General features: G+C 37.2%; 1 protein-coding gene across 4 annotated transcripts in view; it reads left to right on the forward strand.

Moving 5' to 3' along the window:
* Positions 1-17,205, forward strand: part of HOOK3 (hook microtubule tethering protein 3) — a 94,330-nt gene that overhangs the window by 40,188 nt on the left and 36,937 nt on the right. For 3 of the 4 annotated variants that reach the window (XM_075137064.1, XM_075137063.1, XM_075137066.1), the window contains exons 7-12: positions 6,339-6,401; positions 7,830-7,913; positions 9,186-9,349; positions 11,506-11,646; positions 13,184-13,385; positions 16,794-16,904. In XM_075137064.1, the coding sequence (XP_074993165.1) occupies positions 6,339-6,401; positions 7,830-7,913; positions 9,186-9,349; positions 11,506-11,646; positions 13,184-13,385; positions 16,794-16,904 (765 nt within the window). The remainder of the gene's footprint in view (positions 1-6,338; positions 6,402-7,829; positions 7,914-9,185; positions 9,350-11,505; positions 11,647-13,183; positions 13,386-16,793; positions 16,905-17,205) is intronic. The other variant, XM_075137065.1, reaches the window with a different exon arrangement.

Genomic DNA, 17,205 nt, shown 5'->3' on the forward strand with positions numbered 1-17,205 from the left:
TCCCACTCTACGTCACACTGGTGCGGCCCCACGTCGAGTACTGTGTGCAGTTTTGGGTGCCTCAATGTAAGAAGGACATCAAACTATTAAGAGTGTGTCCAGGGAGAGCAACGAAGATGGTGAAAGGCAAGATTACGAGGAGTGGCTGAGGACGCTTCGTTTGTTCAGCTTGGAGAAGAGAAGGCTGTGGGGTGACCTCATCGCAGTCTACAACTTCCTCAAGGAGGGCAGCGGAGGGGGAGGTGCTGATCTCCTCTCTCTGGTGACCAGCAATAGGACAGGAGGGAATGGAATGAAGCTGCGTCAGGGGAAGTTCAGATTGGACATTAGGAGAAGGTTCTTCACTGAGAGAGTGGCGGGTCACTGGAACAAGTTCCTCAGCAAAGTGATCATGGCACCAAGCCTGTCAGAGTTCAAGGAGCTTCTGGACGATGCTGTTAGTCATATGGTTTAGTTTTAGGTAGTCCTGCAAGGAGCAGGGAGTTGGACTCAATGATCCTTATGGGTCCCTTCCAACTCAAGATATTCTATGTTTCTAACAAGAGTTTAGATCCAGAGAGTCTTTTCAGAGCTGCACCTGCAGTCTTTGGAGGGGTGAAACTTCAGTGGATTTAAGGAGGTTTTTCTTTTTCTTGGACTCAGAGCAGCTCTCAGAATGTAAGTGACTTGGACTAAGCAATACGTAGGAGGCACCAAAGTAAAGTGCCTAGGAAAGTAGCTATATAAGCATATTGGAAAACTTGGTATGTCACCTAACCCAACATTTCAAAGCATTTGACATGCAGGTACTCTTTCTTCAAAATTAGGTATGTAAAAAGACCTCTCTAAGCTTTACTGATTTATTATGTAATGCATTTTTCTGTTTCAGCGAAGCACATATAAGTGATTTTTGATACTTCTTTGGTTTTCATAGATCATCTTACTCATGAAAATATTTCATGAGGCACAGTAAAACAAGCCTATACCCTGTTTTCTCTGGTTTTTGCCTGAAGAAGCTGATTTTTAAGAGGAAGAAGGAGCGTTTTATGGTTTAAATTTTATTTGGTTATTTCAATTTTTTTAGTAACTTGTGACTCTTCAGCTTTTCCTTTCTTCACTTATTTAAATGTTTAAAATAAAATATTAATAATAAAATATACCTCATGCTCCACAAGGGTTTTATAAATTGAACAATGCTTTTCTGTTATTTTTTCAGTGCAGTCAAATTGATCTGGTGTGTTGTCACCATCTAGATTCTTAGATTCTAATCTGCAGATGTGCATTTCTAAATGCAAGCTGTGCACAAGATAGAGAAGAGCAACAATGATACAACTATCAAAAATATTGCAAAAAATACTACATATAATTATAAATTATGTATTGTATTTTATATTCTGTAGTATATACTCTTATATTCTGCTTATAGTATTATAATTTATTATTACTTGCAATTAATATATTACGATGTATACTATAACATATATTTTTAACTTCATAATTTGCAGATTTTTTTTAAAGGCCAAAAATCTTTCCTTACAGAAATTATTTTGGCCATTATGCATTTCTCTTTCCTTTCCTTTCCTTGACATCCTTTGGAAATTCTGCTGTCATTTTCCCAAGTCTTTTCTTTGAGCAGCAAGTTCATTACTGATGAAAGCGGTAGCTGGGGAAATTGTTTGCCTTTGCTGTTTAGAACACCTCTAAACTTGATCACTTAGCAGGTGTCTGTGCAGGTCAAGTTGAGAGTCAGAATAGGCTCTTAACAGCAAAGTACTAGAGGTAGTGTCAAAACTTGCCTAGGGTGCATAGCAAAAGGTACTTCCTGTCTGGATTAATACCAACTGTGTTACTTCCACAAAGTAGAAACTGTTTGGTTTTGTGGGTTTTTTTCCCCCCTGTATTTTGTCCAGACTGTTTAAACGTTCATCTTGTCTGTAGTAAAAGTGGCTTTTGAATAGCTAGGAAATGACGGAAAAATATTTCCTTGGGTCTGTCAGCAGAACTGGAGGAAGAAAACAGTCCAGCTGCTTTAAAGGATACACTCTGTGTCATACATAGGCTTGACTCTTAAAAAAACAAACAAACAAAACGATGTTTTAAAAAAGAAAAACAACCTTCTGGATAGAGCTAGATTTTGACATTGTTTCATGGGCACTTGAATGAGCTTGTACAATATTAGCAACTGTAGAAGAAGCATTTCAGATAAAGCAAATGTTTTGAACTTTTAACATCATCAACTAAGTGGTGCAGCTGCATTTGCAAAATCATGCAAATCATGTGTAGGGGACAAAAAAGCATTCATAATTCAGGTTATTCATGCATGCAGATTTGTGATAGTTTTACCCCTTCCCTAATCTTTATGTATCCATGACAACAAAACCTGTTCACATTTCACAAGCAAAGCAGTTAAAAAGTGAGGGTTTTAATAATATAAAATTAGCAGATGTACAAGTATTTTGTAAGATATCATACCAAAGCTATGAGCATGGAAACGTATAGATGTAAAGGATTAACAGGGAATGGCAACTGCTTCTCATGAAACTAGACAAAGAATTACAAAAATTGCCATATTGTCCACATTATTGTACCATTTAAAATCCAGACTGACCTCTTCACCACAGAATAAGCTCTTCTGATTTTAAGTGACATATTGAACAAATACTTGTGCTACTTCAGGTCTTCATTCTAAATATGCAAAATAAACCAGAAAAAGAGCAAGGAAGTAAATGCTAGTTGCTTGCTTTTTCACTGTGGGAAGCTCTTAAGCAGACTCTTCCTTCTACTGTAGAGGCCTAATGCAATTGCTTGATTTTGCAGACTTTTTTTTTATTTCCCTTTTTATAATCAATTCACTTGTAAAATCTCTGCATATCATCATCCATTAAAGGCACATGTGAAAATAGATGATAATAGTATACTTGAGCTAAATTGTGAGTTTGGAGCTGAAAGCCAGTTCCAGTGCTGCAAAATTGTGAAGGTAGACCTTTATGCCCACCTGTTTGCTCCTGAAGAAAACTTGCAGCTGTGGAGAGAGAATGAGAAGACCACTTCCTTTTGCTTTTTGTTCTCTTGAGTCAGCCAATTGAAATACAAATGAAATAAAGTTTGCCACTCTAAACTCAGAAGTATTGCCATTGACCCATACCTCTCAAGACCATATGTTCTAATATCACACTTGCAGGTTGCATGTGAGGCACTGAAACTACAGCAGTATTTCAGGTATTTGTCTGAATGTGAGCTTGTAAATAAAGGAGATATATAGCAGAACATAGTAAGGAAATTTGCTTTAAAAATTATTAACAACCTACTAGTATCATCAGATTAGTAATAAATAATGCAGAAAGAGCTAATATGCCATTGAGCAGGTAACTGATGAAACAAGCATTTTGGAGCTCTAAACCTCAGTAGTATCAGAGAATGGTGACCGACAAGAAACAAAGTGAAGAATAGAGGAAACAAGGCAAGCCTGTTACCTTATATTTTTTAGGTAGATGGAAGCTGTAGTGTGTGTTTTGAGTTGACGTATGTATGCATATGGAATCCTAAATCACAGCAGTCGGTAAAACTTTTATTGAATTTTTCAGGAAATTTTATTAAAGAGAGAGAAGTTTGGATAGGTGGGTGGAGTTGTACCTTATTAGCTGTGCTGTTGTGCTGTTTACGGTAAAGTGTTTGCTATTAAGCGGGGAGAAACTGGGTAGAGGCAATCCAGAAGCAGAGCACAGTCAAGACATTTGCTTACATATACCATTGTCCATACAGTGTGTGGGGAGATGTGTAGGGAAAAAATGGAGGCAGGCCTTCACCCTGATAACTCTCCCTTTTCACCGCACTTCTTAACTTCAGTTTATTGTTAACTGATGATCAGAAGTTGGATTCCTGTATTACTTGTGAGTAATCTGGCAATCTCATTCCTGTTCCTTGTCTGGTCATGATACTGGATGCAGCACAATCCCTTAGATTTCTTCTTTAGCATCCCCACCGTATCAGAGGCCATAAGATAGCAAGATACTTCTTGTTGCATTGAGTCAGTCATCTGCACATGTGTCTGTGGCTCTTACCCTCAGTGCCTCATGCACACTTCCCATGACATTCGTGATGCACCCTGTGGAGTTAAATTCACAAATTCTGTTGAACATCTAATCCTTCTCAAGCTAATGTCCTCTTTTCTGGACATTTCTGCTAAGGGTTCTTAAGGATAGGAAGTTTGGGGAGAGATGGCAAAACCCATTGAAGGATAAAGGGATTATATTATTGGCTTTGGCCTGCTTCCTTTACTGTAATCCACAGAAAGCAGCAACACCACAGTGGCCTCTAGTGGGTTGTGCAGCCTCTTGTATTCCTCCTACAGTGAAGTCTTGGGCAGGCCTGTAAGCTGGGTTTCTGAAGAGGAAGTTGTGCTAGGGCCAGAAGGGGGAGGTGGCTGGCAGGGACATGCTGTTGTATACCCTTGCAGGCTGTGTGCTGCCTGGGGCCTGCCAGTTGGAAAGTACTAGCTTAACGGGTGGAACGAACTTAGTGTCTGAAGTGTGTTTGTGAACAGTGTTGTGGGATATAGAATAGAGAGAAAGAGTTCAGTGTTTGGTTAATATGGATATCCCTGTTAATCATCTGGAAAGGCATTTTAAACAGTAGCTAGTGAAATGGAGTAATTGAAATGTGTATAAACGTCACAGAGCAGAGAGGGATTGGAAATTCTTGTTTTGGATGGCAAAATGATAATCAGCTTAGAAAACGTGGCCCTAAATTAAATACAAGTTTGTAATGCCTTTATATATGGTAATAAAGAAGACACGTGACTTAATTTTTCAGGGGACAGCTCTGAGGCGAGGGACTTTCTAATTACTGTTATAGGGAATCTGGGGTTTATGGAACAGTTCATTTTGGAGTAGTTTGTCATTGTAAAGATGTAAACAAAATGGAAGGAATTCATCAGTTAACAGCAAACATCGTCAAGGTCTGAGGAGGACTGTTGAGGACAGATAGATGAATTTAAGCATGTGGTATGCAGCTAAATCCCAATTATGGAGGAGGGGAAGGAGAGGAACATAAGTGTATAAATATTTGAATGATGTAAATGCCAAACAGAGATTTTCTCTTGTACACAGTGGTACAAACAGAAAAGATGGAGAAGAAATGAAAGCTCTGTGCTGTGTATCCGAGGAACTTTGCCAATGAAAAGAAATGCAAAAGCACTGATTTCTGGAAGGAATAAAGGAAGCCTTGTCTCTGGCGAGAGTGACCAGGCTGGACAGGAGGCCTTTGGAAAGAAATCTTGTCCTTATTTTAGTTAGGATAGGGACTTTTTGATTGTAACTTCCATGAATCATGGAGTCATTGGAGAACTCATAAAACATTTTGTGTTTGGACAGGATGATAGAAACCATCAGTGTGGTTCTGTAATGCTGCCGTTTGAGTTAGTTACAACGTATTTCTTATTTGAAAGACTGTTCCTTTTTATGTCTTACAACTTTCAGTAATAACTTTGCCTTAATATGTTTGCTGCAGGTGGGTGGGAGGAGGTCTTTGGGTTACAACTTCTGTTATATTTGATTTAACCTTTAGCTACCTGTGTAGCTATCAGTGGGTTACTGAAAGAAAGCTTACTTTCTTATCAGCTTTTCATCTCTTAATAAGCACACCAGTCAATTTGGAGGGCTTGCCTTTTTTTTTTTTTTTTAAAGTCATGGCTAAAAGTAATGTTTCCTAGACTAAAACCACTGCCATTGTATACCAGCCTTGTATAGCATTAGTATACATACTTGTATACCATTAGTATACAAGGAATTGTAATACTCTCAAGAATTTCAGGAATGCTGTCTATAGACTTTCTTTTTAAATTTGCAAATTACAGACAACTCCAGAGCAGGAATTTTGATCATCTTTGTTTTGCACAATTAGCTGAGATAAGTATGTCCCCAACTTTAGTTAAATAAATAAATAAATTGATGTGAATTTCCAAGTGATCAAAAAATGAAAACCACTGGCAGAGAACAATTAAAGGCAGGTCTTGCATGGAGTGTTGATAGCTACCATCATTCCAATGCCACTTCAATAAAATTCTTAGCAAAGTATGTTTTGGTACATAGGTTTCATCATAGGTAGAGAATGTGCATTTTCAGAAGAAAAAGAGATGATGTAAGATTTCTTTTATGGTGCTTTAAATATTATAAATTCTGAAGATTTCTTTCTGTAATTGTTTCTGAATATGGCATATATAAACATGAAGTTAAAAACTTCCGAATGAAGTCATACTGAAGCTCCCAAAAGTTAAAATCAGCTTGGTGTTTTGTTGAAGCTTAGCTTTTAATATAAAAGTAAATCCTTGCTTTTTCTAATCCAGTGTGATCTAATTACAGTTGATGAGTAAAGAATCTCCAGTCTCTGTTGGAAATGATGCTTACGTTGACCTTGATCGGCAGGTATCTAAGACCAGATGTTTCTTTTCCTTCAATCATAGCACATCAGTGGCCATTTTGCTTTATTAAGTCTGTCTTTTTTTCTTTAATCGTGAAAGGGTTTTGTGAGAAATTCAAATAAGGATTGGAAAACTAAATTTCAGTATTTCAAGTCCTTTTGCTTTTTAAATTAAGTTTACCTATTTTGTGTATTTAAAGGAGAGAAAAACTCAGTTTGGAAAACAAGTTTAGCTGTATGACATAGTATAGCAAAACTGCAGACTGATGCAAATCTTTGGGTATTGAGAAAGAAGGATAAAAAAATGTGTAGTATTTGAATAAAACTTTTTTTGCCAGTTCCTACTTCCAAATATGTTTAAAAAAACCCTATAGATAAAAGAACCCCAAAAATCCTTAAAGCAGTTCTGGGAACTGTTACAATATATAAGAGAAGTTTTCAAAGAGAATCCTTCCATCTGATATATTTAAAGAATATGCAAAACCAATTGTTTTTTTACTAGCTTAGCCTCATGCTGATACTGTCCTACTTCCTCAGGTTTTTTCTAATTAAGAAGAAGTATAGTACAGTGATGTTCCCATGCTTTCTCTGCAGAAGTATGTAAATTCTGGCAGATGGACTTAATTTTTGTATGTCAACAGGTTCTTGAGAAATAAACTTGAAAAAATAAGATATGATGATGCTGTTTGAGAAAGCCCATCTGAAATTCATCATATATAATAATATATATCTATATCTCTGTATACATAATATGCATGCACCTGTTTTATCAGGCCAATTTTCTTGCAGCTATGTTTTTTATGTTATCTTAACTGCATTCATATGCAAACTTGCAAGATACATATCTTTGAACTTAAAGCCTTTGAAGGGAAGTATCTGAACATTTCCCACTGCTTACAAAATTCAATGCCTTTTTCAAAAGGGTCGGCTTCTCCCCCACCATGTTAGTTGTATTCCTGTTGTGCAGTAAGAGTAGCTTCCAGTGACTAGAGAGATTTTACCCTAATTGTCCATTCCCTCTATTCCACTTTCCAATCCTTTCTGTATTTGGAAAGTAGATTGAAAACTGAAATTATGCACTCTTTGCATCCGTAAAGAAAAGTGGTATTGACAATTTTTTCAGCGTACAGAGTTGATGAGCTCTTCAGACCCAAGTTCGTCAGGATTTTTTGACTCAATTCATGGAACAGATGTAATAATTCTAATGTATTTTTAATATTACTTTTAGGTATGTTTACATTTTACTGTCACACAAACTCAACAGTAATCATATCTGCTTCTTTGTTTCTTTATATGAGCGGAATTGCTTCAGTTTTCCAAACATTTAATATATTACCTAAATGTAAAAATAATTTTACAGTCATGTAGTTCAGGATATTTTTAGACACTTCACAGAGAGTGATGAAACTATAAATGTTTGTTGTTTATGGTAGCTGAAGAAAACCACAGAAGAATTAAATGAAGCACTAGCAACAAAAGAAGAAATTGCCCAGAGATGTCATGAGTTAGATATGCAGGTAGGTTTGCTATGTTGTACATATTAATTTTTAAGTGGGAAAGAGATGTGTTATTTTTAGGAAGCTGAAAACGGGAAGTATAGTGTGGAAACATAGTTTTTAAAAGGGAGATGAAAATTGCACAGTAATTATTTTGCTTTACTTGTGCTAGCAGAGTGAATTTCATTGTTTTCTTATCTTGATGCAATGTTGCAAGTATTAAAATGATTCATACTAACAAAACTCTTTTTCATTCAGGTAGGAAGGGGTTGAGCGGTGTGGTTCAACTCTTGCGTTAGAGAACTAATAGAGGTTATGCTGTTGTAACGGTTCTAGTTAAGAGTTAAATCCAAGTCAGAAGTTACTGTAGTCTGTCAGCTGTGTATGGATGTAAACTAAGCCTTATCGTAAATCAAGCATACCTCATCAGGAAGACACGAGGAGTGTAAAGTGGGAGCCGCGAAAGGCGTTGCCATTACTGCCCATCTTTGGAGTTTAATTCAGGCTTTTGCCAAGTAGTCCAGTAACTGTTAGAACTAATGAAGCTGATTTGTGTGTCATGGTTGAATTTGGTGTATTTGATGATTCAGGCTCTTACTGAACCATTTCCTTCTGTTGAGATGTTCACATTCCCTCTCTTCCCCTTCTCCTCCTCCATGTTAATTCTATACTATTTAATAATATATGAACCCATGATTCAGCTGTTGTTTGACTTGCAGCACTTTGGGTTCTTTGCCCTACTGCCTGTTTTCGCAACATCGGCAGAAACTGAGTCATCTTTGGGACTGTGTTCCTGTTTCAGATCTGCTTGCAGTTGGCCACTGGATTAAAAAAAAAAGTCTAGGAAAGGCAAACCCGTCCCTTGGATATCCAGACTTGGATATTCTGTGTGATTGATAGGCATTGTTTCTTTTGGAAATGAGTTTTAAAAGCTTTACTATGGAGGGCTAGTTTTATTTGTTTGTTGGGAAAGTATGCAGACTTTACTATAATGAGGTTATCTCCTGTGATAGCTAAGACTTTTTCTTTAGATGCTTAAAGAGAATAAGAATAGTTAAGAATAGTTATGTTTTCTGTGTGGTAAATCTGCCCCTAATGTTACAATATCTTGGTTATATCATTTAGCAATTGAATACCTGTTAATGTTACAGCATATTCTTGTGAAACGTGATTATTGAAGCCTGTGTGTTTCCGTTTGTGGGTTGTATTGATACTTTATTATGCACACGAAAAAAAATTGCTCTCTATAGCTGGATAGCTCAGTTATTCCAGTTTATGCTTTTATTACAACAGGTTGCAGCCCTCCAAGAGGAGAAAAGCAGCTTGCTCGCTGAGAACCAGATTTTGATGGAACGTTTAAATCAGTCTGATTCCATTGAAGATCCCAACAGCCCTGCAGGTCGTAGGCACTTGCAGCTGCAGACACAACTAGAACAACTCCAAGAGGAAACATTCAGGTATAAAAGCTACACTTGATTAGATTGTTTGTTTGTAGCTGGCAACAGACATGACATATACTTCTGGTTCTGCTGGCAATTATGAATTAGTATAATGGGTGGTATAGCCACAGTAGTAAGGTTTTTACAGTGATGTACGTGTTACGATTTACCCCTTTACAAGCTCCAGCATACAAAAATGCATAATTTCTTAATGCTGAAATGCTTATACATGTCAGTCTCTACTCTGAACTTATTTTGAATTGTTTGTGTGCAATCATTTCACCCTTGTTTTTCAAAATCAGTGAGAATTAAAAGTAGCGTGCTTTCCTCTATGTAAATTATTCTGATTGTATTTTTAAGGTGTGGGAATTCCTAGCTGAAAGTTTGCTATGGGCAGTACTACAGGTGGTATTATTATAGAGCAAAGTGTGTCCTCTGAGTTTGAAAACAAATTGTTTCATATCTGAAAGATGGAGATTATCCGCAAATGAGCTCTGCTCTTCATTTGCATTTCCTCAACACGTGGAAATACAGTTCCTCTTTCAATATCCTTCCTGGTCCTTTTGACTGTTGCTTTCAGGCGATGTAAGCCTATTCTGCTGAAGAAAGCTGGTCCACTTTACCATCATCTTTTCATTCTTATTGCTGTATTTTCCCTATCCTTTGTGAGTGAAACTATGGTATTCCTTTGCACTACCAGTTTTTCTTCTCTTTCTGTCCTCTTCTGGTTGCCATTTTCTAATTCTTTTGTCAGCTGCCATGTAACTTTCCTTTTTTGCCTGTTTTGCCATTTTTTCACTTCCTCTGGCTAAGCCTCTTTCTTGCGTGTTCAGGCACACCCTCTCCCTTCAGTTTCTTAAAAAATGTTCAGTGTTTCTCTTTCATAGCAGCTAGTGCCTGGTTTTCTTCTTTCTATACATCTACCATGTGAAGGAATGATGTAGTGATGTCTCTCTAATGTCGCCTTTTATTTCTCCTTACTCATCTCCATGGTCTGGAATGGTTCCTACCTGAGTCTATTATCAATTGCTGTTTGAATAGGTTTTCTCCCCATATGCAATATCTGTACTGCCTGTTACTCGAGTTTCAGGTTCTGCAGGTCTTTCTAAACTCTTCTCATGTGTGAGACTCATCTCCCAATCTCCTTTACCTCCTTCCCCTGCCTTCATAGCATATGGCTTCTGATGGCAATTTGTGTGTATTCCTTCTCTAGCTCTACCTGACCAAACAGGACATATGTACAGCTTAACTGATGCCCAGTGTGGTACAACAGTTTTTCTCCCAGTCTTGGCTTTTTGCCTTTGACAGCTCGTGTCTATCATGATCCAAATCTTTGTTGTATATGGTTTAGATGACCTACTGACTCTCTCTTGTCTCCATTCTTGTAGATTCTTTTTGGACGCCTTGAATTAATGGATAGAATACTTGTTTGTTGGGTTGTTTTTTTTTTTCATGCATTTCTGGATTGTTTTTATTTTAATTTCAGATCAAAATCACAATAGGACTTCATGTGCCAGGTTGTGTCCTTTTCCATTCGTTCAAAATGCTTTGACAAAGTTTCTCTTAGTTATTCCCTTTGTTCACTGCCAGGTTAATGCAGCTTTGCCTGCGTACACTGCATGTAAGTAGTTCACTCCAGAATCTTTGGTCTGAGTTCTTTACATGCTAATTAGATAACTAAATGTATGACTTGGTTCTTCAGACGTACTGGTACAGGTTCTTTATAAGTAAATAAATAAAGCCACCTTGGTGAGAGTTCTACAGCATTTAGAACATCTGACAATCAGGTCAATATTGTTGAACGTGTATAGGAGTTGAACTGCTGAACAAAATCTTAGGATAAAGATGTCATGTTCAAACTCTCCATGCCCCAAGATGAAAAAAGGTGGAAAATTCTGCTTGAGCTTCTATTGTGAAAAATTGCTATGACAGAAAAACCTCAGGATTTATCGTTCTGAGAACATACAGTACCTTGTGATCTTTCAAATAGAAAGACTGATGTCAAATTGGGAACGTCAAAAAAGTCAATCTGTTTCTTTGTTTTTGGATAAAGACATTGGGCTGCTGTTCTCCTTCACTGCACCAGAAGGGTGTTTTTAGAGAGTATGATGAGGAGGAAGGGTGACTGTGGCTGAAGCTGAGAAATTATTTTCTGTTTTACTTCATTTCTGCAGATTAGAAGCTGCCAAAGATGACTATCGAATACGTTGTGAAGAACTAGAAAAGGAAATTGCTGAATTGAGACAACAAACAGAAGAGCTTACTACATTGGCAGAGGAGGCTCAGTCTTTGAAGGATGAGATAGATGTACTCAGGTAAACTCTGTTCCATTAACCCTTTTTTAACTATTAACTTTTAATCCATATAATTTGTGTACTTAGTCTTCATTAGCTTTTGTTTAAATAATTTTAATAGTAAATGTAAACACCTTCTCTATGCCAAGGTTCTTTTGGATCCTCCAGTTAAGTACACAGACCACCGTACAATTCTTCTTAAATAAATTAGTTATTTATTATGTACCTAATCAATAACTATTAGTAAATTTAGCAATCCTGCACCATCTTATGGTCATAACAAGTCACTCACTGATCTCTTAAGTATTCTCTACTCATCTTCATCATGACTTGGGCATATGTTCTCGTCAGGGAACTAGACCCTTTCCTTTCCTGGGTTTGCATTATTTGGACTTTGGGTGCGCTTTTGGTTCATCATATGATGCTAATGTGAACAACAACTGTTACAGCTCTCTTTGCCTTTTTGGATTTTAGCACCCAAAGTTGTCATGATTTGATGATGCTAGAGATTTATAGGGTAGGGCAGCCCCTTTTACTATGGAACATAATCCTTCAGTGGTGGCATCTCGCTGCCATGGGTTATTCAGAACAGTTAGCCACTACCCACCTGTATCACTCTTTCTAGCCAGTCTAGCAAGTTTTATTTTAATGCTGCCTTTTCTAATTCACCATCAGCTTTCTACCAAAGCTCTTTGTCTTTACCTCCTCTGTCATTAATATAAGGAATGAGCCTGTCAGGCTGCACAATTCCATAAACTGTTTGTGTGGGAAGCATGCATTCAAAGAGTAATTCTTTGCCCCAGAAAGAGGCTCTGCACTTCCTTGGGGATTAAGGAGATTTGGCTTGCCTCGATGTCCCATAAATTGACCATCAATTCAATGGGGGATTCTCCAGATTTTGTAGGAAATTGAGTTGGTAAATCAGCTGGTTCTAAAATGAAACTGGGACAGTAATAGTAGTGGAGGTGTGGGTGGTTGGGGGTGATGGCTGTTGCTGTCCTGGCAGTGCACCAGCTGGATTGAAAAACCTCTGGAATGTTATGAACGGAGCCTGGTGTTTCATTTTTTGAGAACGAATCAGGCTCCAAAGCTGTTGTGGTACTTCTGTGTCATGAAGTATATGCTGCTCAGGAGATAGATTTTTATGATTTTATTCCTGACTATCATTAAAGCAAATTGAAGGGCAGAAAATTTTATTCTTTAGCCTTGTAAAATACAGGACTGAGGATTGATTTAGAATTGAAAGGAAATGGGTGGGAGTGAAGGTGCTTTAGCTATCATTTTAAGATTAGAAGCAGATAAAGTGGCTGTGTTAGAAAGAGTGATAGTGTCTAAAAGTACCTCCATCAGCAGCTCTTTGAGTTGACAAATAGTTATGGGAGGGAAGCAGACAATTTAAAAGTGAAAACAATAGTAATAGGAGGATATGATTGCTTTCTTGTTCTCCCCATGATGTCTCAGAATGTCTTCTGCATCAAGGCAAAATACTGAGGAAGCTTCAGGACATTTCATTTTGTAGTTTTCAGAGTACAAATTTGATACAAATCTGTCCCTCCAGGCATTCTTCTGATAAAGTAGCCAAGTTAGAAAGCCAGGTAGAGTCATACAAAAAGAAATTGGAAGACCTGGGTGATTTGCGACGGCAAGTGAAACTCTTAGAAGAGAAGAATACGATGTACATGCAAAATACTGTGAGCCTGGAAGAAGAACTAAGGAAGGCCAACGCAGCACGCAGTCAGCTGGAAACATACAAGAGACAGGTGAGAACAGACATCATCAGTGCAACAGTTCTCTGTATTGTTCAACACTTTCTCTCCATAATGTGGCTAATACCTCAAAGGAAAAAAGAAATTATGAACAAACATCTCCTTGTGTTTGGAAGACTTCCACGTTTTGTAGGTACTACCTTTGTCCTTCTTTCCTGCAATTCTTACTGTTATTTCAAGTTTACATTAGTTTGCCAATAAGCAATATTTCTTACTTTTAAAAAAATCAACAGATGTTAAGTTTTTTTCTCAAATTATTCCTAATTCATATTCAGCAGTGGGGCTTGAATTAGAGCCTCTTCTTTCAGAAAAAGTATTCTCTTTTCACTTAACAAATTTCCAGCAGTGAAGAACGCACTAGAGCTGAGGTAAGTTATTCCAGTGGTTAAGTAACCTCTTTTTTTTTAAGGTTCTAGCTTGTCTGATACGTCTGAATTTGTCCGGTTATGAATTGAGAAGGACGCATATCATCCCTATTGTTTATATGCACCCAGCAGAGTACAAAATGTGTCACCAGCCCACTCTCTGGAGTGAAAGGCATCTGTTTATCCTCCTGCTTATCAAAGTGCCATGTGATCCTGTTTCTGTAAAGGTGGAAGATGTGCTTAATCTTCTCTCTCCTTCTACACTACATTGACATGACATCATTCTGGGATTCTTGTTACAGGGCCAGACAGAGCGTGATTCGTTAAAGTAGTAGTGCCTGCTCATAAGCTCTAATGGTCATGACACAGGGGTCCCTATATGTCAGTTTACAGCAGAATAAAAATACAGAAACAACCACTAACAACATTGCAAGCCCGGGAGCAATATGTGTCCCTAAGACTTGATAGCTTTTTCCCTGCACCTGGCCATCTTGTTATAAAGACAACTAGCTTCAGCCTCTATGGGCTAATTGTAAATACAGTCCAAATTATTCCACCAGGGAAAAAAAAAACCTTGGACAAGAAAAATCCTGAAATAACAGACAATCAAAGGGGAAAGTAAATGTAGAAAGCAATGGCCTTTCACATATGAGTAGCATCACGTTTACTGGCAACAAATATTTCACTCCATTGAACAGCTGAGCATGTGATACAGTTGTGTAACTTCAACATCTGCATTTGATTGTTCTTATTTCACCAACAATAAGGATTTTGGGAATGGGCAGTCCCATTATTTGTGCTGCAAAAGTACTCCTCCTTTTCTTCATCATTCCCTGTGTTTTATCAGTAGGATTTCATGTCTGAGGAGCTGTTGATTTGTACAGAACTGTTCCACTGACTGAGATTGGAATAAACCTCAGGTGTCTCATAAAAGATGTGAGTTTTCTTCACCTAACCACAGTGCCTCAAAACGAACACATAGTGTGTTTGCCTTCAGTGTCTGTAAGGCTGGGCTCCTTTTGAGACCTGCCTGTGAATCACGTGCTGTCACAAAATTAATTTCTGGGAATCCTAAATTGTGCTATAAGAATTATGCCAGGTATAAGGATTCTGATGTTATGTCACTGCTGAGCACTAGTGTGCCCCTGTAGTGGAATGTGTCTTGCCTGGTGTGTGAAGGATCCAACCCCACTCATGATGAAGCCATCAGAGGAGTTATTTCTTTTGCTTAGAAGCTCTGTGCTGTGCAGATGAAAGTGCTTGGTTCAAACTCCTATAGTGATCTGCAAGGAAATCGCATCTTCACCCCACTCAGCAGTTTCTGTGAGATGAGGTTAGTGGTGGTGTATTGTGCTGGGAGATGTAATAGCATTTATTTATTTAAGAGTTTTTGTTCACTTTTCTGAAAGCAAGCACAAGCATTTTCTAAGAAACTTTTTATTGCAGCATGAAGAATTGAAATGTGAAGATTCCAGGATTATTTTTTGTAATTTTAATTCAGCCCCTTTGTGCATGTGCATTCTGGTATATTTTAACAGTATGTCTTGCTTTTCTTTGCTGCAAGATTCCTGCTTTATTCATTCCGTACATCAGATAATGCTCAGTAAATTGTGATGGCAGTTCATTTTTTTTTTTAGTCTTCTGCATTATCATGTAGCTGTATATTTTTCTATACGCTCCCAAGTCCTGATTCAAGGCAATTTATTTCCTGCTGTTTTTTTCTGCATACCATCACCATAGCATGAGTGATTACAAACATTAATGCATTTGTTTCCATCTGAGATGAAAATATATCTATTTTGCAAGTGAGGGCACGATCACAGGTGAAGGCCTGCATTTTTTTTTTTTTTGAAATACCTGTAGTTATTCTGATAGCCCCAGTGATGGATGTTACATCAGAGAAATGAAATATTTTCATATCTAACATTTTGGTCTTTTTTTTTTTTATCTAATAATCTCAGAAATGGCAGGCCTGTGCTTTTTTTGCAGCCTTTAATTTAAGTCTTCTCTAAGACTTAAGACCATGCAGATTTTTAGGCCTGATAGTTACTTTGCTATAGCGATACACATTTTAAAATAAAGGGTAATTAGAATCACTAGGCAGTCTTAATGGAGGTATGGCTACTGCTTTGCGTCACAATTTAAGTTAATCACTTTCTCTGTAATCTAAAAACCATGAAAAACCCTTCTTATGAATTGCTTCAGAAGAAGCTGTATGTCTTTAGCTGAGTCTTTCTTCAGCTTTTATGTTTGCAGGACAGTCTTTATTCAGCTTACTTGCTTCCATGCTCTCTGCATTATGAGCATTACTAATGTTCTGAGAATGAGCCTTTGCTTGTAAAGGCTGAGCGTTTTGAAAAGGCAAGACTTACTGATTTGCCTCCCCTTCAGTGATCGTTTCTGCTTTCAGATTTCTGCTCATTTAATTTTAAAAGCTCTTTACTGATCGGTAGTTGAAAGTACACGTGCAACTTTGTTAGCCATGTTTCCTTCTAACGTAAAGAAAACTGTTTATAAGCCTGTGGCTGAATCTTTATATTAGTGTATTAAAAATGATTAGGAAAAAGTCAGGTTGGGAGTTATGACTGCATAAACTGGTGGTTGAATTCTGAGTGAGACTTGTGAAATAGAGTTAACAAAAGGTGTAGATAATTTGCTTTCTTCAGAGTTTTTCTTTTTCCTAGGCTTCTCAGAATGAAGAAGGATTTTTCTACTTTTCCTAAGCTCTTTGATCCATTAGAACTATATAGCTTTTTTCTGTAAACCATGCTTGGGCTTAAATTCTTGTTTTCAAATGTACTGAAAATACTTCACAGTTTTTGCTTCTTTTGCTTGTGCTGAGACCTAATATATGAATGCTGTTGGTTTTGCTGAAACACAGAACAACTGATGAAAGCAGTTTTTAGTATGTCCTATAAGTAACTATTTCACTTATTTGCAACATGACTCATGATGCATGGTAATTGGCTACTTTGTCTTGTGTATTTTGTTTTAATATTAATATTTGCAGACAAATTATTGATTCTTGTTCTCACAGGCAGTTGAACTACAAAACAGGTTATCTGAAGAATCCAAGAAAGCTGATAAATTAGATTATGAATGCAAACGACTGAAAGAAAAAGTAGACAGCCTCCAAAAAGAAAAAGATGTAAGTGCCAAGGTGTTATTTTTTTGGTAGTAGTGATAGCAACTTTGTGTCCTTTGTAACACAGAGATATGATAATTATAGTTAGCCATTTACAGCAAGCTTTTTAAATTAGGAAATCTTTTTTCACTTAAAATTTTCTAATGTTTGTGTACAAAATCCTTTTTAAACCTAAGAACTGTACAGCATGGAATAAAGTGACTGTACAAAAACATATGCAACCCATTTTTAAGAGGAGAAGCCTTCATATTTGGGATCTGAAGTTGTTTCTTGACCATTTATGATGAGAAGGTTAATAAACCTT

This window comes from Calonectris borealis, chromosome Z, assembly GCF_964195595.1.
Source record: "Calonectris borealis chromosome Z, bCalBor7.hap1.2, whole genome shotgun sequence".
Lineage (NCBI taxonomy): Eukaryota > Metazoa > Chordata > Aves > Procellariiformes > Procellariidae > Calonectris > Calonectris borealis.